We start from the raw sequence: 21,272 nt of genomic DNA, 5'->3' as shown, positions 1-21,272 counted from the left end.
ACACAAAACACAAGTTTAATTTGTGTTTAATCTACGTTAAAATAGTGTTGATGTTTTTTTTGGTGGCGGGAGATACAGGAGCGATTTTAATGCTGGCGAAGTTTGAACACAGATCATGAGTACCAACCAACTCTCATGATTTACCAATAAAGCTAGTTGGGATCTACAAAGCAAGACATATGCAACAATGTAATTTGACATTTCATCTACTTAGTTTAACAATTTCGACAATTCTAATTCCACCTCCGAGACCTTCTAATGTTGAGATTTATGTCCGTTGGAACCCGCCGCCACATGGGTGGATGCTACTAAATACGGATGGTGCCTCAAAGGGCAACCCAGGACCGGCCGGCGGGGGTGGAGTATTTCGAAATGAGGCAGGAGACTTCATATCGGCGTACCATTTCTCGTGTGGTATTTGCACTTCCATGAAGGCCGAATTGCTTGCGTTACTCGCCGGTCTGGAAAGGGCTAAGGCGATGCACATCCCGCGTCTATTGATCAACATGGACAATTCTCCATGTGTAAAGTTAATCAATGAAGATCAACTAGTAAGTAACAATCTAAAATTTATTGTCGGAAGGTTCAAAGAATTGATTCAAAGCACTACATGGAAGGTGAAGCTAGAGCACGTGTACCGTGAGGCGAATAGAAGCAGCGGATATTTTAGCTAATCGAGGAATTAATTCAAGTACCATTCCTACCTATTTAGATGTCCCTTTTAATGAGCATCGGACGATACTTCGAAAAGATGTTTTTGGGGTAGCTATTACCCGTGTAATAGCTAATAGTTAATCATATCGGGGCTTTGCCCCTCTTTAGCACCCCCAAAAAAAAATCTACTTAGTTTAACAAAAATGGTACAAAGTATCAAATTAGTCTTTTAAGTCCAATAACATATTAAACTCGCAAGAGATAGAGAAAAATGAAAAGACCAAATCTATTTCAAATCTAATTATAAACTACTCCGTACTAAACATTTAGGAGATATTTGATAAAAACCCTCATTCTCTTGGTTAGTGTTTGTTTACTAAATCGATCGTTCATTTAATCATTCTACTTACCCTCTTCTTAGCCCAAATTCCTCTACACCCATTTTTCCAAACATATGAAGTATGACCCTAGGGTATATGTATATCCCATTCTCTTAACCCAATTTACCCAAACCTAACCACCAATACCCACCAATCCACCATCACCGCACTCTCCCTCATCAACTCACCATGATGATCACCCCACCTGCCACCATCGTCATTCAGTCACACCACCAGCACCACCGACCCAACCTTGCTACCCTCATACATTAAAAAGCCGCTGCATCTCACGACACCCTGCCATCACCACACTTTCCACTCCCACCCCCCACCCCCCACCTTGATGTCTTCACAGTACCGATTCACTACAGCTTGTCACTTGTCACATCCACCCTCTAAAATGCAAACCACACCCTAAAACAACTTTTCAAACACCAACACCACTGCCTCTCCTCACCCACCATACCCATCGTCGAAATCCCCTCCCAAATCCAGGTGCTTTCAATGGCAGTTTATAAACAATACATCTTGCTTAGAACCGAGATATTCCTTTCATGTCAAACGAACAAGGATCAAGTCCGATTTACTACTGATCATTCTTGTATGTCAGTTTCGTTGTTAACTTATTTAGTCAATTACGGTTACGGTTGGAAAAAAAAAATACTTGGATTATACTCCATAAGCTTGAAAAATTCACTTCATAAGCAACAGCCAGTACAATAGTCCAGTGATGATATGGTCAAGCAAGTCAACTCATGAAAAACACAACCAAACAAATACTTCCCAAAAAAACCTAGGACCTGATAGACCCGGGCTTAGTAGCCCGATTAAACAACCGGTTTTGTATACGTGGCCCGCCTTAGATTTTGTTGAAGGCAACAATATCACAACTCTGGATGTACTCGCTGGCGGGCTCGACAGTGAGGTACTCTTCAATGAGGTGGTCGACTGAGACAAGGTCATCAACGATGGTCATCATGATTTGCAATTTCTTGATACCATACCCAACGGCAACCAATTTTGCTGTAGATATATTGCAACAAGATGGATTAGACATCAACAGAGAAAAAAGGTGAAAAGTAATACAGCAAAGATAAAAGCAAGAGTGAAAATATTACATGCTCCCCAGTTAAGGCCTTCCATCTTGATACTGCGAACAGTTTCTTCTAGTTTCTGCATGTCGGTCTCATCATCCCATGGCTTCACATCCAAAAGAATCGAGGATTTTCCACCTGAACACGAAAAGACAAAGTGTAAGTATTAATGTTCAGGAGGCTATTTGTTGTAGAACAAGAAGCATACACATACATAGTTCATCAGGTAAACTTCACTCTATTATTGTCTGAGGCGGGGCACAAGGCCGGTAAAATTATAAAAGGAAATGGACTCTTTTGTAGCAGGACATATATACCAAATATGAAAATCATGCCTCAAGAGACTACATAAAACAAGAAAATCACTCTTTTACTAAATTCTTCCACATACAACTAAAATATATAGCCTTCGAGAGCACAACTTATTCCTACATCCTAACTCTTTAGCAAACAACTTCACGAACCATAGAGATACAGCCCATAACTTTATCCAAAAAAAGTACTACGTTAAAAAGAAACCCACTTTCTTTCTTTTTGGCAGATGCCTTTTTAGCTGCCTCTCTTGCTTCAGCAGCAGCCTTGTCTTCCTCGGTTTCATCACCAAAAAGATCCAAATCATCGTCATCTTCTTCTGCAACCGCTTCCTGAGAATTAAAAACGTAGATGTTCACAGAAAGTGAAAATGCAAAAATGGCAACAAATGGAACAATGCCCTGAGAATTGAGTTTTCACATTTATAGTGAAAACCTAGTAGCAGAATGTGAATCGGAAGAGCAACTGGCCATTTGAATATGTAAACTAATCATATATTCAGATACTAATCCTACAACTATTGTAATCACAAGAACACAAGATCCAGTGAAACCCTCCACAGTTCACAGTCCATCCTCTCGCATTGGCCATTGGCCATTTCTGGTGGTAAATATATTAAGAAACCGAAAAGCTGTTGATTAATTTAGAACGGGTCAGCTAACATCACACTGAGAAGCTCAAAAGACTTGGCTTTAAACATGGTCTCTAGACACAACATTCTAGATTCAACACACAACACCTTACTTCTACATAGGCAGAGTGCAGCAAAATCCAGTTATACTACAAAGGTGTTGCTGCGGAAATTTCTGAAGGTTTGCAAAAGATCATTACTAAGAGCCTAAGAGGCACACTTGTGACATGCAAGAACACAAGAAATTAATAAACAGGAATTTGAAAAATAATTACTACACATGTAAAAAAAACCACAATAGCCAAAATCAACAAATTAGAAAATTTGACATCAACCAGAAAAAATCAACATTAACAATCAACTTGTATAACATCTATATCTAATTATAATACAGAAACCACTAAATATCTATTAGGACACGTGTCAACTGTCAAACATTGCTTTACTATTTTCCCACCCACCTACGAAATACTCCCTAATAGAAAACCTAGAACTCTTTGAACACTGATCAATCCATATTCTTTAGCCGTCATACATTTCTCTACCTTCACACAAAAATTTCTACTCTAAAATCTGTTTTCATGGGTAGAAGAAAATTTTGATTCGCATTGAAGCAATTATCACCAAGAGTCCAAATACACCATTAAATTAATAAAAGACTAATAACAAATTCAATCCATTGATAATTTTGTAGGTATGACTACCTCGCTATTCATCTCCATGTGTTTTGATTAATTGATACGGAGTATTATAATTTTAGCATTCTTGGTTTGTTGCATGTGAACTGTAAAGACTGGAAAATATAAGTGCGGTAATTGATATGCTGTCTTTAATGCTCTCAAAAATGGATTTGATTATCATAGATTTCAATTATTACTTCTTTGGTCGCCATTGTATTACTGTTTTACAAATTTATGGAGAAATATCAAGACGTGTATTGATAAATCAAACTTGACTAATTTCGTATTGTATATATACATTTGAAAAGATTAATGCTTGAAATTTGGTTAGTTTAATTTTAGTTATCAAATTTGTCGCTGAAATTAATCGTTGTTGTAATTGATGATTCTTAAACAAATATTTGATCATGCTGAAGCCAAACAACTCATGTTTTTCATACTCCCTTCACATCTATTTGTTCTACAGTACACCCACTTGCTTTATACAAGGTCTCCTAGACCATTGTTTTATCCATTTATATGTTGTTTTTGGAGATGAAAATAATTTTTTATTAAAGAGTTTTTTTATAACGAATTTAATTATGTAAATATCATGTTATGAAATATTATATTTTATACTTTATTAATGGTCAAAGTTTTCAAATGTTGACTTTCAAAAAGGTAAAAGGGTAGAACCGTAGAACAAATAGATGGTCAAAGTTTTCAAATGTTGACCTCCAAAAAGGTAAATGGGTAGAACAAATATATGTGGAGGGCGTAATGGAGTATTATTATGCTCCAATAAATCTACTTATGTACGTTAATCCATTCAATTTTTTCTCTCTTTATTTCCACAGTCGATTTTTTTTCTAAGTTGGTCATATTGTCATCAAATTTAGTCGTCTCCAGTCAAACAATACTTTCTAATATAACTTACTCGAAAAAAACGTAGGATAGCAATAGAACCATACGCACTTATATATCCTCTAATTCAAAGTGGTACATTTCTTAAGAAATACTCCGTATAATAAATTATACAAATGTAGAGAGGAGGTGGTCACTTGCATTAGAGGAAGGTGTAATACCAAAAAGAAAAAGTGGAAGAAATCAAAGAAATTCAACGAAAAGGAAAAGTTGAAGAAATCATAGAAAAGGAGTGAGCATCAAAATGAGTTCTTTCCTATTACCTTCCTTATATGCTCACACATAAGGTCAACTCAAAAAAAAAAAAAAAAAAAAAAAAAAAAACATATTGTTAACTTACTTAAAGCACTTAGTGTGCCGAATTTTATACACATAAATATGATAATTTATCATCACAACAAAAAATTGTACAATGCCGCTATATATGTACCGGTGCAACTTTGCACGGGTTTTAACCTAGTGTACTTAGATTCTTAGAAAAGATGTAACGTACTAGTAACAAAATAACAAAAAAAGGTAACAAGGTTGAAAAACATATTCAGGAAACAAACCTTTTTCTTTTCAACGGGAGCAGCGGAAGCAGAAACTTGTTGGCTTGAGAATCTCACTCCAACAGCTTGGCCAGGGAAACTGCAGCAAAAATGAAGAAAAAGAAAATACAAATTACTCTTGAGACAGTCTTTCAAAGGAAATGAAGGGTCAAAGAGCCGAAAAAAAATGACACCCAACAACACAAGAGAAAGGGACACAGATTCTTAACAATAACAAGGTGACATTTGAAAGACCAGTTTTGGTTAATAATGGATAGGAAGGACAAAAGTTCAAATACAACCCAAGACATCCAACACAGCCTAGAAGTAACATTCTAATGAAGTTCTCCCCACTTCTTTCCATTACTAATTGTAAAACAGACAGAACACATGCTAAATTTACGACTTTAGCAGTTATTGGAGTTCCGCAAAGATTATTCTCATTCTTTGGATTCTTATGCGAAGCAAATGCACAATTGCAAGCAAATACTCCCTCCATACCAATCCAAAGGTAACATTGACCAAAATGGCACTATTCATGGTCGTTGGGAATCTTCGATATTATTCTTAATCTATAAGACAAAATATAGTCATGTGAGATCTTGTTTGATTTATCGTCATGAATGCTATAAGAATATCAATTTTTTATAATTTTTAATAATGTGTAACTAAAGATATTCACGTTGCAAAACGTGTCTCGGCAAGTGTGAAAAAGTCAATGTTACCTTTGGATTGGTATGGAGGGAGTAGCATATACTGGTGTCAATCACATAACTATCAATCCATCACATATATATGATCAATCATCCCAACTCACACAGTATGAGAAGCTCCAAATACAACTACATATAAAAATAAACATTTAAAAACCAAGAGGAAAACAGTAACAAACCTTGCAGCAAGCTGCTCTGACACACTTGCGTACCACTTGCTTGCATTAGGATAAGCATCACTAGGTTTCTCTACTACTGCACCATAGACCTTGATATCATCCTTGGTAATTGCATCCCTATACATATAGAAATATAGAATCAATATTTAAGCCAACTTCGAATAAAAAATATTCAAGAATTTGAAGTTGCAATATGTTCAAGTCAAATGTAACGGAGGAAGAATTAGCCAATGTTCGCTCATCCAATCCAATCAGTCATAGTGCTAAACTGCTAATACGAAAAATCTCCAAATATAGGCATATCAACAAACTATAGTAAACTAAGCCTGCCACGAATAATCACTTCAAAGGGTACTCGACGATTTTACTTAAAACACTATACTTTTTGAATATAATTTTACTTCATTTCGATATAGTTGAGTTCATTTTTTGTTCTTCAAATAATTTAAGTTCAGTAACTATAGTTAGTCAATATTCAATTGTCCACTAGAATCTATTGGCGTATCACTATATCGAAATTTTCGCAGTCCATTCGAATCACACAAACTGATACTATAAGCTAATCACAGATCCAATCAAATACCCAAAATTTAAATTTCCTCGATTTCAGCAAAAAATTAAGTACACACTCATACAATTGTAATGAAGATCAAAACTATATATTTAACCAACATATCAATTTGATCAAAAAATACTTTCAACAATTACTTCAAATACAACATAAACTTGCAAACTTTATAACAATTTGACCGAGAAAATTCAAATTCAAATAACAATTACACGAACTAATGCGTTTAAATGGGAGATTACTGAAAGAAAAAGGGGGCATAACACACAAATTCAGCATAAAACTAAGCCTAGAAAAAATCCAAATTGAAGTACGAATTAATGCGATTAAAAGGGGGATTATTGAAAGAAAAAATTACCCAGAGATGTATGATTTGGCAGAAAGGTGGTCTTCGAGAGATTTGAGACCAGATTCAGTGTGGAGATCCTTGAAAATCACAGCCATTGATTTGATTTTGGTGAATTTGAGAAGCAAGAAGATCGAATTTGAGAGATGGGGTTTTGCGATGCGGAGGAAAAAAGAGGGATTTTTCGGCGTAGTTGGGATTTAGGGTTTTATAATAAGTGTGTCTTAAAACCCTAGATTAGTATATTCTCCTCCTTGATACTTTTGCGACTAGGTGGGTGCATAATCGGGTCCGGATCGGAACCGTAATTAAAAATTTCGATCTAGTATCCGTTCAAAGTTTTTTTAAAAGTTTTGTTTTTTTGATCCAAACTCGGTTTTTCCCGATCTAGAACTGAATGGATCGAAAACACGGAAATTTACTTTTTAACTTTATTATTAGGTTAGTTTACATAAAATTCTTTATAAATGTTCTTAAAATATGCTTAATTTGTCGTTATTATACGATAATAATACATACTTCATTTTTATAAGTATAAATTACTGAATCGTTTATAAAGTTAACATAATTAGGTGAGTACGGAGAAATTTCGGTCCAACCAGTCCGATCCAATCATGGACCATAATTTTCCTGTCTATGATTTTTCAAGTCATTCCGATTCTGCTCCGGTCCGAACCGGTCAATCTACCAATCATGGACCATAATTTTCCTGTCTATGATCGATCACCTTCTTTATTATATTAAGCGATAATAATCGAGATTGCTATTAAGCCCAAGTGTGACATCTCATCTCTTAACATTCGCATGCTTGGAAAATCCTTGTTTGGCGGATCATCACGGACTCTCTTTCGGTGGGTGCTGAATTTAGTCGAAGGAATATCAACTTGGACCCCTCCTGCCCGTTGTGTCGTGACCCGGGTTCCATCGAGTCCCTTATCACCTTTTTTTGTGATTGCACGTTGGTAAAGAGGTTATGGGCATCCTCCTCTATCGGCTTATCCACGGATTTTGTTGAGTATGTCGGCGTCAAAGAGTGGATTATTAATTGGATTAAGTTCTTTGATTCAAGAGATGATTCTTCTTACACTTTAATCCTTTTTCTCTCCTTGCTGTGGTGTATTTGGCGTCTTCGGAATGAGGTGGTTTTGTCAGATAAACCTTTTTCAGTGGATTTCTTCTTCAATCTTCACGCAAGCATTGCCAAAATGGCTTTGGAGGCTCAGGATTCCTCTTTGTCTAGAGTCATTGATGCTAGGTGGAAGTTATATGACCCTATTGACACTCTCAGAACCGCTATTAGTAATCACTTCCCGTTCTTCGTGGTGGGGGATAAAGGCTCCTGCAAACCTTTCCGCGCTAAAGTGGACGCTAGTTGGAGGGAGTCTTTACATGCTTCCTTAGGTTGGATTGTGTACTCTCCTGAGGGGGAATGCTACAAAACCTTTGCTCGTAGCTTCGTCGCAGAATCTGCCATCCAGGCCGAAGCTACTGGTTTGAGGGACCTTATCTCGTGGGCAGCGGGTTGTAACATCCTCCATCTGGATGTCTCCTCTGACTGCTTACAACTTCTTCTTCAACTAGCTGGAGTAGAGATTCCTCATCATATGACGAAGGGATTGCTGCAGGATATTGAAAGCTGTTTTTCCTCATTTCATTGTCTTTGTTTTAGTTTTTTACCATGTCGTCTTAATAAGGTTGCCCATAACTAGGGATGGCAGTCCCACCCTTACCCTGTGGATATCCATCCACCCGAAATTAAATGGGTGGGATATGGATGACGAATTTTTTTCGATTTTAGGGTAGGATATGGACATGGGTGAATTTAGGGTGGGATATGGATTATCGTCCCTCACCCGTTTAACCACCCTGTGGATATCCTAAATTAATTTTTATAATTAATTTTTTATTAAGTTAATAATTATTTAGATCATTAATGATTTCCCTTCAAAAGTATATTTTTTTACCAGAAATTTTATTTAATTTTAATATCATACTGTTATTTAGGAAACAGCAACTCTCCTATAGGACCGTCCTATATCATAGGACGGGCCCAATAAGGAAGAGTTAGCCCAATATTTTGAATTAAAAGGAAAAACTAATAACACACAAAAATTAGTTTTAATCAGTTTTTTTCAACCCTACCCAATACCCACTACTCTTGCACGATGTAAACAAAATAAGAAGTGAGAAGGGAGAATTAAATGGCAGTTTAAAATGACTTTTGCACGATATCAGGACAATTTTCGCTAAAGCATCTAATCAGAGCTGTAGAACCATTAAGTCTATTTTAAATAACTTTTGCACGATATCAGGACAATTTATCAATTTTGACAAATCCACATTTCAATGCACTAGAAATATTGACCGGCCTCTTCGAGAATCCTTTAGAGGTATTCTTCATATGAACGAGGAAGCTCACCTAGGTAAGTACTTAGGCTGTCCCATAATTGATAGTAGAGTTACTAAAAATACTTTCGACAGTATTATTCTTTCCTCTCATAATCAACTATCAAAATGGAAAGCGAATTCTTTATCACAAGCAGGTAGACTAGTTCTAATTAATGCAAATTTAGCCTCGAAAGGAACGTTTCAAATGCAAAGCTTCTTGCTTCCCTCATCAATCCATAAAAGATTGGACAAGATTAATAGAGATTTTCTCTGGAATAAGAATCCCTCTCAACGATCCCCTAATTTAATTGGATGGCAAAAAGTCTGTTTACCGAAATCTTCGGGTGGACTAGGAATCAAAACGTCTGAAGCAGCTAACAAAGCTCTTCAAATGAAACTCTTATGGAAAATTCTTATGGACAAGGAAAATATATGGGTCAAAGTGATAACTAAAAAATACTTGAGAAATTGTTCACTTTTTGACCATAAGCCAAACTCAGTATCCTCTTGGCAATGGCGTAAGCTTATGAGTCTTCGAAATCTGTTTAGAAAAGGACTAAGATGGCAAGTAGGTGATGGTAGCAACATTAAGTTTTGGTCTGATAATTGGATTTTTTCACACCCACTTACAAGCATTATGATTGATGATGATAGTAACCGTGACCCTAACCTTTTGGTTAAATATTTCATAACCTCAGACAAACAATGGGATGTCTGTAAATTATCCAGTCTAGTGAATGACGATATAGTTAATCAGATTACTAACATTCCGCTACCACATAATGATATTCCAGATACCCTCATTTGGGGGTTGTCATGACAGAGGACTTTCTCTACCAAGACAGCAACTTGCTTAGCGCAAGATTTGTTCGATCAAGCTCTTGACAAATGTGAATTTCAATGGATTTGGAAATTGAATATTCCTCCAAAATTGAAATTTTTTCTTTGGAAAACCTGTGTTGACGGTCTCCCAACGAAAAGTAGACTTCTTAAGAGTCATATTGATGTCCCATCTCATTGTGTTCTGTGCAACAATCCTATTGAAAGCAAAGATCATTTCTTTTACGAATGTCCCTTGATTGGATCTGTCATCCAAGACCTGAACATTATTAGTTTCAATGAGTTTGTGTCAAAATATGATAATATTACAAGTCAAAGTTTTCAAATAAACTTAATTTTCTCAAAGATTTAATTTCAAGAGATGATTTCACTAAGATTATCTTTATTTGGTGGAATGCATGGTTTCATAGAAATGACATTATCTTTAATAATGTTAACTTAAATATCAAAAAACTTATTACTTTATGTAATAATAGCATTAAGACCTGGAATGTGACGAGATTTAAGGATCTCAACAATCCCGAGATAGAAGAGTCAGCTAGAAACAATCCTAGGAAGGAAGAAATTTGGTGGGAAAAACCTAGAAACGGTTTCCTAAAGCTAAATTTTGACGGATCGAGAATAGAAGGTAGTAAAATTTCGCCTTAGGATATTCAATAAGAGATCACAATGGTAAAGTCGTTTTGTTAGGAGCAAAAAAGTGCGGCTCCAATAGTATTCTTGTTGCGGAAGCTCTCGCTTTAAAAGAAGGCATTTTAGCAGCTAAATATTTAGGAATCTCAAAGTTAATTGTGGAGGGTGATAATTTATGTGTGATTAACTCGATTAGAGGTACCTGGCAAATTCCTTGGGAAATTTCTAGTATTATTAAGGATGTAAAATTAGACCTTCATTTTTTCGATGAAGTGATAATTAAACATTGCTTTCGTGAAGCCAACAAGGTTGCTGACTTCATGGCTTCTATTGGACATTCATGTCCAACTCTTTCGAGGTGGTTTGATAGCCGGTGGCTTCAACTTACCTTACTCATTCGAAAGGATGAGATAGGTTGGTCCTACCCCAGAGGATCAACCTAGTTTTCTTACCTTATCAAAAAAAAAAAATAAAAAAAAAAATAAAAAAATAAAAATGGCAGTTTAAAAATGAAAGCAAAGAGGAGGTGAGATGGTGAGCATATATACTCGTAGATAATTGTATACTAAGCTTATCATTATAGAATAGTTCTCCAACTAAAATTATAGGTTTATAAGCTATATCTTCAACTGTTTAGAATTAACATAATTATATGTTTAATTTGAAAATTTGAAAATTTGAGATTTTTATTATTTTTAGATTCTCTTACGATTAAACAACTTTCTCTTAATCATTTGTTATCAACTTAAAGGTCCGAGTTTTAAAATGAAAATATTGTGTTTCCACCTTAAAATTTTGACCATACAAATTAAAATAAATTTGCAGTTTTATGGTTAAAATCATGAGTCTTTAACTTAAAATCAAAAACAATCGAATATATCTTTGACACCTCAACTACAACTTAAAATCTCAAGTTTTTCGGTTAAGATCCAAAGTTTTTAGCATGAATCCTAAAGTTTTTAAATTAAAGCCCTAAGTTTATTCAGAGTTCAATTTAAGATCTACTTAAAATTACCATGCTAGCTAATAAGGTAGAACCTAAACTATTATAATCTAAAACATTGTTAACTAAGCTTAAGATACATAATATATCACTTAAAACACTGTGTCTTCAATTTTAAATACTTATTGATTGACGGTATCAATGATGATCACTGTATTCGTTTATTTCACCCCTTCAAATCATTCCATTTTATAATTTTAGTGCAAGAGATATTTTATAGCTAATATGGGAGTCGAACCCATACCTTGTGCAGTGCACATGCTCTCCCATTTGAGCTAATTAGCTTTCGACAAAATAGAAATTTAAATTCTAGACCTTTCAATTCTTTATTTTTTCTCTAAAACAAAGTTTTTAACTTAAAAACCCAATACCTTAAATTAAAATCCAGGTTTAACAACTGGATACTAGAGTTTAGAGATTTCAACGTTAATTATTCCCGATGTTCTGAAGTTAAAACAAAGAGTTTTCAAACTAAAACCTCAAATCTTTACAGTAAAATTTGTCAACTTAAAATAATGGGTGTTAGCTTGAAAGATTTGATGGCAATCCATCCATTTAAAATATTTTGTAAAAGAAAATTGTATCATCTACCATTTCCATTACAACTTATCACCATTAGAAATTAAAAAATGCTTATAACAACGTAACTCATTAGTCATGTCATTCATTTTGTTAAATTAATATTAAGTTAATTTTTGTGTGCATAATTCAATAACCAAGCATCCTTTATATTAGGTGTACAAATTAGGAGGTTTCCGTATCGCAGAAAGATACGAATAACAACATAATTCTATCGTTAATGACAACTCGACTCCTGACAATAATAAACTTCCGCTATCGATGTCTAGCGATCTATTCTGTCTCGACTTCTATCTCGTCACACATTTGATTAAAAAGATATGAGGTAGATTGTGAAAATGGCAATAAAGAAATAAACCTTGTGAATGATACAAAAATACAAATAATTCTCAAGTATGTTACAAATAGAAAAAAAAATAGGTTGAAAACATACCTTGTTTTAATGCGAAGATGAGTGCATATTATAATACCAGGTAGAAGGTGGTTGATCTCCGATTGTTCACTTAAAGTTAGAGTTTTAGGAGGTTTTGATTGAGAGATGTTTGTTTGTTGATGGTGATTCAGAAAGCAAAAATGGATTTTGTTGTTTGATTGTTGATGGTGATGCAGAAAGTAAAAGTGGAGAAAAGGGTGAAAATATTGGTTGCGATGGAAAAATAAAATGAAAGAAAAATGGTAAATAGGAAGTTTGTAAACTGACAAGGATTTTATTGGGCTTTTTAGTTGTAGGGCTGGTCTTATGATATGAGACCGCCCTATTAAACAATTTGTGTTTAGGAAAAGTAAAACATGTGTTTATGTGGATATTGTTATTTTCACTAATCAAAGTAACTTACTTTTGTTAATTTAATCAATAATATAATGCGTTGGTGGTTTCTTTGTAGTTGGCGCGGCGTATTTGTATGGTCACCTTTTTGAAAACACTTTGTTGTTGGATATATCTTGAGTTCTTATTTGTTAACACATATTGTTATTTGAATTATGTATACCTTTTAATTTTATCGCAATAATTTTTTTACGATATATTATCTTTAAATTTTATAAGCTGTAAAAATATCCAACGGGTACCCGCTCCACCCGCTTCACCCGGTGGATATGGATATGGATGGATGGAGAAATATTAAATGGATGAGGGTGGGATATGGATGACCATAAATTAAATGGATATGGATATGGATATGGCTCCACCCCATCCATATCCCACCCATTGCCATCCCTACCCATAACCTAGCTAGAGCTGAATTGGGCTTGTAGGTTTCCTTTTATTTACAGCTGCCCAAAAAAAAAAAAAAAAAAAAAAAAAAAAAAAAAAAAAAAACATTCGTTGTCTAAGAGCTAATATGTCAAAAGGAGCCGAAATGATACACGAGATTGGACATAAAAATGAGATAGGTAATCTAGGCTCGCTGAACCCTTTGAAATTGGATAATTTACGTTACTCTGGAATTTTCAGACTTCAGTAACATCTCATAAAAATAAAAGCCGGTACTCGCAATAATATGGTAAGACGTTCATATATCATCTCAAGATTCTCAACACCGATCAACCAAATCAACAAAAATGGTCCCGAAAAGCCTCAAACTTACACCATTAACGGAGAGAATACAACAAAATGCATGACCCGAGAAATGGTTCGCTAATAAACTAGAGTATATCAACTTTGCTCTGGGAAATGAAGATGTATGGTCAAATGAATGCAAATAATCAAATATCGCAAAATCAATCAATCAATGATTCTTAGACGACTCAGGGCCAAAGTTTTGATTTGATTCAGAAGGCAGATCATCTGCTTGCTTGCAGTCATAACTGAGATCCTCGCCAAGAAGCGCTCCAACATCTGCTGTGATAAATTGTTCTTTGCTACGAGCAATCCGATGCCCAAACCAAAACGAGTCGAGTAATGCATCTGGTCTTAAGTACTCTAATGGCCATGAAATATCTTTCTTTTCATCTGATTCCATCGACGTCCAATCTAATAGTTCTGGCTTAATGCTGAATCCTGCATGAATGAGTAAAGTTATAAATCCATTCAAGTGCGTTCTATGTTACTCGGTCATTATTTTGAGTTTAGACACGGGGACTATACCCTAAAATGATGATATGGGTGCGGGATACGTGTTAGAAATATTTGGAGTTTTTGTAATGTTGAGATGTTTGAGAAATACAAGGCTTAAAATCACCAACTTTCCAATTAAACGCTTCATACCGAGTCTGAAACAGATTTCATACCCATATGGCCATATATCCTTGAGTGGCGTTTCAGACAGACTCCTACAAACCTCTTTAAATAATATGGAATAAAGGAAGAGATACTCACCGGGAGCGGTCTCAGCTGACTGGGGTTCATCTGAAGAATTCCCACCACTTCCAGGAGTGTAGTCGACGAACACAGAAGCCGCAGATTGGCTAAGTGGTGATATTGGATCGCCACAAGAATCCCATCTCTTTTCACTTACATTTCGAGATGAAGACTCAACACAATCACCTGCCATATAGGAGGCTTCTGGCATCGACTGGTTTGAATTTTTCATGGACTGTGATTCATAAACAATGGCCTCCAATAGGCCACTGTTCCTTGGAGAAGGACAACTTGAATAACTGTGCTCACTCAAAGGAGATTGGATTAAGGTATCGACAGTCTCAAGGGAAGGTAGCGGGGATGATGGTGTGTCCCACCCACCTACTTGAGATGCCGAAAATTGGAGTGAAGGGAGCTCCATCTTCATCGCCTCTAAATTGGGCTCTGAAGAAGGGGATTTGCCATTTACAGGGGTATGGCTACCAGGAATCTCCATTAGGGAGGCCTGATTGACTTTCAAATCTTGATCGTATGAAAGAGATGACCAAAGAGACCGTCCTGCAGAAAGCCTCACAAAGGGGTCATCGTCATACGGGTCAAATACACCAGAACCAGAGAATAGGGTTCCCGTCTCTCTGAGACGTTTGTTAGGGTTAAGTCTGGGTAACATGTAACCAAAACTTTGAGACGAGCCTGCATTTTTCCGAAGTAGGCTGCTAGTAGTAATGTCGAGCATTGCTGGTGAACGGCTTAAAACTCTCTGATTTAGCTCTAAGTTTTTAAACTCAACATCAGGAATGTCAAAGGCATCTGCATGTGATGCATCTTCACTTCCTGTAATCATGTCGTCACTTTGTTCAGTTTCGTTCAATGCTTGCACATGAAGATCAGGGGGGTAAATGGGTAGTCCAGCACGTTGCAATTTCTTAATTCGGGTATTCCAGAAGTTCTTTATCTCATTATCTGTACGTCCTGGTAGCTGGTTCGATGAAGAACAAACACAAAAATCAGCAGAACAAACAATTTTGAGGCACTTTGGTTACAGGAAAGGAAAGGAAATTCCATGTCACGGAAGCATGTCCCAAAGAATCACATTTTAGGCATGAAGACTCAAATAAAACACAATCCCTATCACACATAAAACACACTCACTGACAGCCTTTCTTCCATACACAGACAAAAACGTAAACATTATAAATGTGTTGTCAAAGAGAAGAGACAAATTAATGAACCATGTAAAGTATCATAAAATAAGGAGATTGTCCGGCATGATTCAGCCTTTCTTCCATGAGAAGGCAATTCTACGTCTCAAAACTTTGCACTGGGTGGGTCCAGAGTCCCCTGATTCCAGTAAGACTTCTATATCCTTTTTATTCTTGGAGAAGGGCTAGTAACCTAAATCCCCACAATAAGCCAGTATACAACAAACAACAACATTACCCCAACGACTCAAAGGGGAGCGAGCTGTATCCTAACCCTTTTCTACTGTCTGCTATTTCACAATAAAATGAAAGACAAGAAATTTTAGTGAGCTTTTTGGCTTTATTCCATCACGATAAATCAATCAAGTTCGTATATCCTAAGTAAACGAATGGGTGAGACATAATGGCAGCTCCATTACTGCAGAGACAGTGGCTTGTAAAGCACAGCGAAAACAACTAAGGACTCAAAAAACTTAAAATGAATTCCGTTACTAGATCCATAACTTGGAAAATAATACATATGAATCGAAAACAGATCTATTAATACTGGTCACTGCCTAGTCCAATGGCCATCCTTGTAAGGCTAGAGTCTCAGAATGGCAAAATAAATGGGACTAGAGGGCACCAAGTCAAAGTCACGCAAATATTACTCACATATCCTTAAGAGTTAGTAACTTTACGTTCCCATCTCAAATGTTATAGTTAAACACGACGAACATGCTATGCCATTTGTCACGAACTCACACTTGTCATAAACTATGCCAAACTAGATGAAAATCTCTCTCTTTTTATAACACTAATTATACTGGGTACTTCCAACTTCTCCTTAGGACAGTTATCAAGGAAATATGTCGAAAAGATATTTCACTTTTAACATTTGTCAAATCTTCAATCGAGATTCGAGCATGATAGGCAGGCAGTAACACAATTGCAAAACATAAAACTGATCCAAACAAACAATACCTCAGCAGCCATACGGGCCCACTTATTTCCCATCTTTGCATGAAGTTCTATGATAAGAGTCTCCTCTTCTTGAGTGAATGCACCTTTCTTTAAATCTGGTCGTAAATGGTTAGCCCATCGTAAACGACAACTCTTTCCACAACGTGAAAGTCCTGAATGTTTTTGGACAGCATTCCAATTACCCTCCCCATGCTTTGTAACATATTGGACCAATATTGCATCCTCAGCTGATGTCCATGGACCTTTCTTTAGAAGAATCCCTTCAGAAGAGTTTCCGCCACAAAGAACCTCTTCCGTGGAAGGAGAAGTTTTCCGGCACCTTGAAGCCTTCCTGCTGTCACCGTTACTCGTCATAACACACCTGGAAATGACCCACATTATGAGAATGTGAATAAATGCTTTAATCAATGCATCAGTTGCATGCAAAGCTAACAAAATTTCACAAAGAAAATAGATGTATTGTGCAAATGACTTCGGAGCTCTAGACATGTTACAGCCTCAATCAACTAACACTAGTTAGCAAAACAAGCTTAATGTTATGACATACATGGTGACAGACATAAGAGCCCGGATCTTTGGCGTCCTAATTAATAATTTCGTTATCTTGTGCACGTGTGTGAATGTGGTGGTTCATTATAGCCTAATGATGAAGGTTATCATACATTTCTGTGATGAAAGGCGGATATTCAAATCTTCTACGTTATCTTCTAAGCTAACATGTTAAACTACTTGGAAGTCCCTACAAAGTTAAGACAAGCCCGTGTTTTAAAACCGTGCAAATATAAAAGGATAGCTGTGAGCCTGTGACCGTGTAGCCAAATATGAGCTAATAAAAATTCCTCATACCGTCATACGGGAAGGACACACAGCGGAGAAAATTGTTGTTGCATGCACTTGGCCATAGCATTGTCATGAACAAGACCAGTTCTATGTTTAGTAAATCACACAAACACCATTATCAGAATCCCACATTGTCATTCCAGAAACTACTCCACAGAATTGACAGTAACTCTATACGACAATTTTTATCCCAGACACTGAACTGCAACCTGAGTTATCAAAATTTTGAAGTTCATCACAGCCACATATTCACATATTGGGCCGATGTTAGTCGCATTTACAGTGAAACGGCCGGCCTGGACGGCCGATTCTGAGATCAAGTCTCAAACCAAGATTTAATACTACTATGTCTGCATACCAACAAGTCATTTACTGCTGTATTCATCTTTTAATTACAGGGTTAACAGTTTTATTATATGGGCATACCCGTCTTACACATGATTCATGAGAATATATTAGTCACAAATGCAATAATAAACTGTGCTTCGTAAACACAAATTATAGAATAAGACCGGGTGAGACGTACTTTTATAGGTTAAACACTCATTTATTACTATCAATAAATGAGTTTTTTTAATGTACAGTGTGAGACGAGCACGTCTAACTCAATAATTACTACTAATATTTAAATTGATAGAACAGGATTCACCTGAAACAGTAGAACTGCAATGATTTCCACAATTTTGCAATAAAACCTCTCAAAATCTGACAGAATTGAAGCAAACGCCACCAAATTTTCTAAAAAAATATTGTAAAATTCAAAATCTAATCAAATAAATAAAATGCCGAAATTTGTTCAAAATTCACTCAACTCAAGAGAGTGAATCTGATTTAAGAACTTCAATCTACGAACTCAAATTTCGTAACGCAGATTAAAATTAAACCTCCAAAGTTCAAAACTAAACTCAAAATTATAAAATCGAAAATTCTCAAAATCAAAATTATATGATACCCATAGGAATTCAATATCAGAATTTAATAAAGTAACGCAAACCCAATTCATATTTCATGAAATTATCACTGCCCATATCAACAAAAACTCGATCAGATCCAAAATTCACCAGAAAAATTGATTAAAAACACCAAATCTTTTCAATTTTTTTTTTCAAATTTTCAATTAATTTAATAATTTGCAGTCAGCCATAATCAATGAAGAATGAAGTCATAGATTGAAGAGATAAATCTAGAGAGAGAAAGAAGAAGAAATGAGGTTGAGTATGAAGGAAGGGAGAAAAAAGTAGAGTGAGAAACGCAAGTAAAAAAAGTTGAAAGATAATTAAGAAAATTAAAATTAAAATTAAAATAAATAAAATAAAATTGAAGGGAGAAAATGGTGAAAAAAGGGAATGAGATGAGATGGGGTGTGAGGAAAGTACAGAGAGCTTGTGCTTCACCAAGTGTTGTTGTTGCTACTTCTCTTCTCCTTCTTTCTCCATTTTTTCTCTCTCTTCTTTCTCTCTCTCTAAAATGATTTTTTTATATATTTTATTTAATTTTTTGATTTTGAGATATAATTCGATTTTTAAATAAAAAAATAGAATAAGATATGTCTCGATTATTTGTTTATCCTTAATTAAACTACTCTCAAAAAAATATTAGAGATAAATAATTAATATAAATAAATACTCCAGTATACTCCCTCCATTTAATTCTACTTTGCATGTTTCTCTTTTGCACCATATTTACAGGCGAGCATTCAACCCCAATTTTCTCTCAATACATATGTTAAAATATATTCATGTGAGATCTTATTTGAGTCGTCTTTAATACTATACTAGTTTGAATGCCCGTGCGTTGCAACGAGGTAATTAACTTATTTATAATGCAAAAAAAAATGTTATAAGGGTTTAATGTTTACATTCTATGTCTAATAATTTGTTTACATATTATTAAAATATCTCTTTCAAAAAAATAAAAGATTAATATATACGTGGGTTAACTCTTATTTATAATCATATAATCACCCCACCTTATACTAATCTTTCGATGTGGGACAATTCTACTATTTATACGTAGTATATATATTCATCAAACCTGCATTGTTTTTCAATGTGGGACAAATAACATGCTCAAAATTACACCATCTTTTTTGCACTTTGTTTTTTCAATGTGGGACAAATAACATGCTCAAAATTACACCATCTTTTTTGCACTTTGTTCGACATCCAACCAGATCCTGAATACCGAATACGGACAATTGCTACTCATTATATCTAATAATTATATTTAAATTTAATAATATGATCAAGTACTTTCCATTAATATTTGTACGTTGTTTTTCTTCAATTTTTTTTATCATAATTGAGATGCAGAAATTTCCCGTGATACCCCTTAATTTTGTCAGATTTTCCATTTAACCCCTACTTTTAAGAATCTGTCTATGGTACCCTTGAGGTTCCATTTTTTTGCCCATGGTAACCCCTAATGTAAAGGCTGTTAAATGGGCATTAAGTTTGATGGGTGACAATAAAACAACAACTAAAAAATAATATCCCCTTTATTGTTTTATTGGTACAGATATCTCTCTCTTTTAAATGAAAATTTAATTAACTATATCATTGTAATATTGTAAATTTCTCATGATAACCTTGAACTTTGATAGATTACATATGGTACTCCTAATTTTAAGTTTCTACAAATGGTACCCCTATGTTCACTTTTTTTTTTCCCAAAATACCATTTGACAACTTCCGTCATCCTATTACATGGCACCCCTAATTTTAATTTGTTTTCTATTTTTTTTATCATAATTAAAATATCTGCAAATGATATGAACATATACTCTAATGATAGAACTTTTTTAAACACAATTCTAATTATACTATTTAAATGTAGTATATTTACCACACCTAAATTATTTTCCAATGTGGGACATACAAAATCTATAGGTAGAAAATATAATGATATAAACTTTCAAGAGCTCTCCAAGACAATACTTAGTTAAGAGACTCAAAAGATTTTGTGTTGATGCCTAAGTTCCAAGGATGCCTCCTATTTATAATCATAGAATCACCCACCTTATGCTAAATTTCGATGTGGAAAAATTCTATTTTTATATGTAGTATATTTATCACACATATATTATTTTTCAATGTGAGACATATAACATACTATGAAATACACCATCTTTAATATGTACAAATTATATGAAATCTATATATACTCTAATGATAACATTTCTTACCATGTATCTAATAATATTATTTTCATAATTTTTTTACCGACATTATTTTGCCAAATGAAATGTAAAAGTTTTTATATAAAAATTAAAAACACCACTTGAATATAAAATAAGAAATACAGAGTATATATTATAATAACTAAAAGATTTTCCAAAGATTAACTTAGGTTAGAAATCATTATTGTAGAGACAGTAATACAAACTCTTTTAAGAGCTCTATCTGACAATACTTAAGAGAATAAAAAGATTTTGGGTTATAACTTCTATTTATAATCATAAGATCACCCTGCCTTATGGTAATCTTCCGATGTGGGACAATTCTAATATTTATACATAATATATTCACCACACTTA

The 21,272-nt window shown here is 34.8% G+C and overlaps 3 protein-coding genes across 3 annotated transcripts in view; all 3 read right to left on the bottom strand.

Annotated features, from left to right (window-relative positions):
* The window catches only part of LOC141657771 (protein CELLULOSE SYNTHASE INTERACTIVE 1-like), a 468,470-nt gene that overhangs the window by 402,011 nt on the left and 45,187 nt on the right, over positions 1-21,272 (bottom strand). The window lies entirely within an intron of this gene.
* Positions 1,714-7,244, bottom strand: LOC141657777 (elongation factor 1-beta 2-like). Its single transcript, XM_074465118.1, has 6 exons — positions 7,003-7,244; positions 6,077-6,193; positions 5,206-5,284; positions 2,652-2,772; positions 2,153-2,266; positions 1,714-2,057 (listed from the first exon to the last, which is right to left on the bottom strand). The coding sequence occupies exons 1-6, from the start codon at positions 7,086-7,088 to the stop codon at positions 1,894-1,896; spliced, it is 681 nt and encodes a 226-aa protein (XP_074321219.1). The 5' UTR covers positions 7,089-7,244; the 3' UTR covers positions 1,714-1,893.
* On the bottom strand, positions 13,908-19,229 carry LOC141657761 (transcription factor GAMYB-like). The gene is made up of 5 exons (XM_074465096.1): positions 19,114-19,229; positions 18,387-18,475; positions 16,898-17,258; positions 14,751-15,711; positions 13,908-14,432 (listed from the first exon to the last, which is right to left on the bottom strand). Exons 3-5 carry the CDS (start codon positions 17,249-17,251, stop codon positions 14,161-14,163), a joined length of 1,587 nt encoding a protein of 528 aa, XP_074321197.1. The 5' UTR covers positions 17,252-17,258; positions 18,387-18,475; positions 19,114-19,229; the 3' UTR covers positions 13,908-14,160.

This window comes from Silene latifolia, chromosome 5 (assembly GCF_048544455.1).
Source record: "Silene latifolia isolate original U9 population chromosome 5, ASM4854445v1, whole genome shotgun sequence".
In the NCBI taxonomy this organism is placed as follows: domain Eukaryota; kingdom Viridiplantae; phylum Streptophyta; class Magnoliopsida; order Caryophyllales; family Caryophyllaceae; genus Silene; species Silene latifolia.
The sequence above is the reverse complement of the archived record's forward strand: the minus strand, read 5'-3'. Positions and strand labels throughout refer to the sequence as shown.

Bases quoted from the DNA above. Each gene is read 5' to 3' on its own strand.
- LOC141657761 (XM_074465096.1), bottom strand. From the start codon at position 17,251: ATGACGAGTAACGGTGACAGCAGGAAGGCTTCAAGGTGCCGGAAAACT. The intron at 15,712-16,897 runs GTATTGTTTGTT...TCATCGAACCAG, and splicing joins GGGCCCGTATGGCTGCTGAG to CTACCAGGACGTACAGATAA. The intron at 14,433-14,750 runs GTGAGTATCTCT...TCATTCATGCAG, and splicing joins GTCAGCTGAGACCGCTCCCG to GATTCAGCATTAAGCCAGAA.
- LOC141657777 (XM_074465118.1), bottom strand. From the start codon at position 7,088: ATGGCTGTGATTTTCAAGGATCTCCACACTGAATCTGGTCTCAAATCT. The intron at 6,194-7,002 runs GTAATTTTTTCT...CTATATGTATAG, and splicing joins GCCAAATCATACATCTCTGG to GGATGCAATTACCAAGGATG. The intron at 2,773-5,205 runs GTTTGTTTCCTG...TTTAATTCTCAG, and splicing joins CTCCCGTTGAAAAGAAAAAG to GAAGCGGTTGCAGAAGAAGA.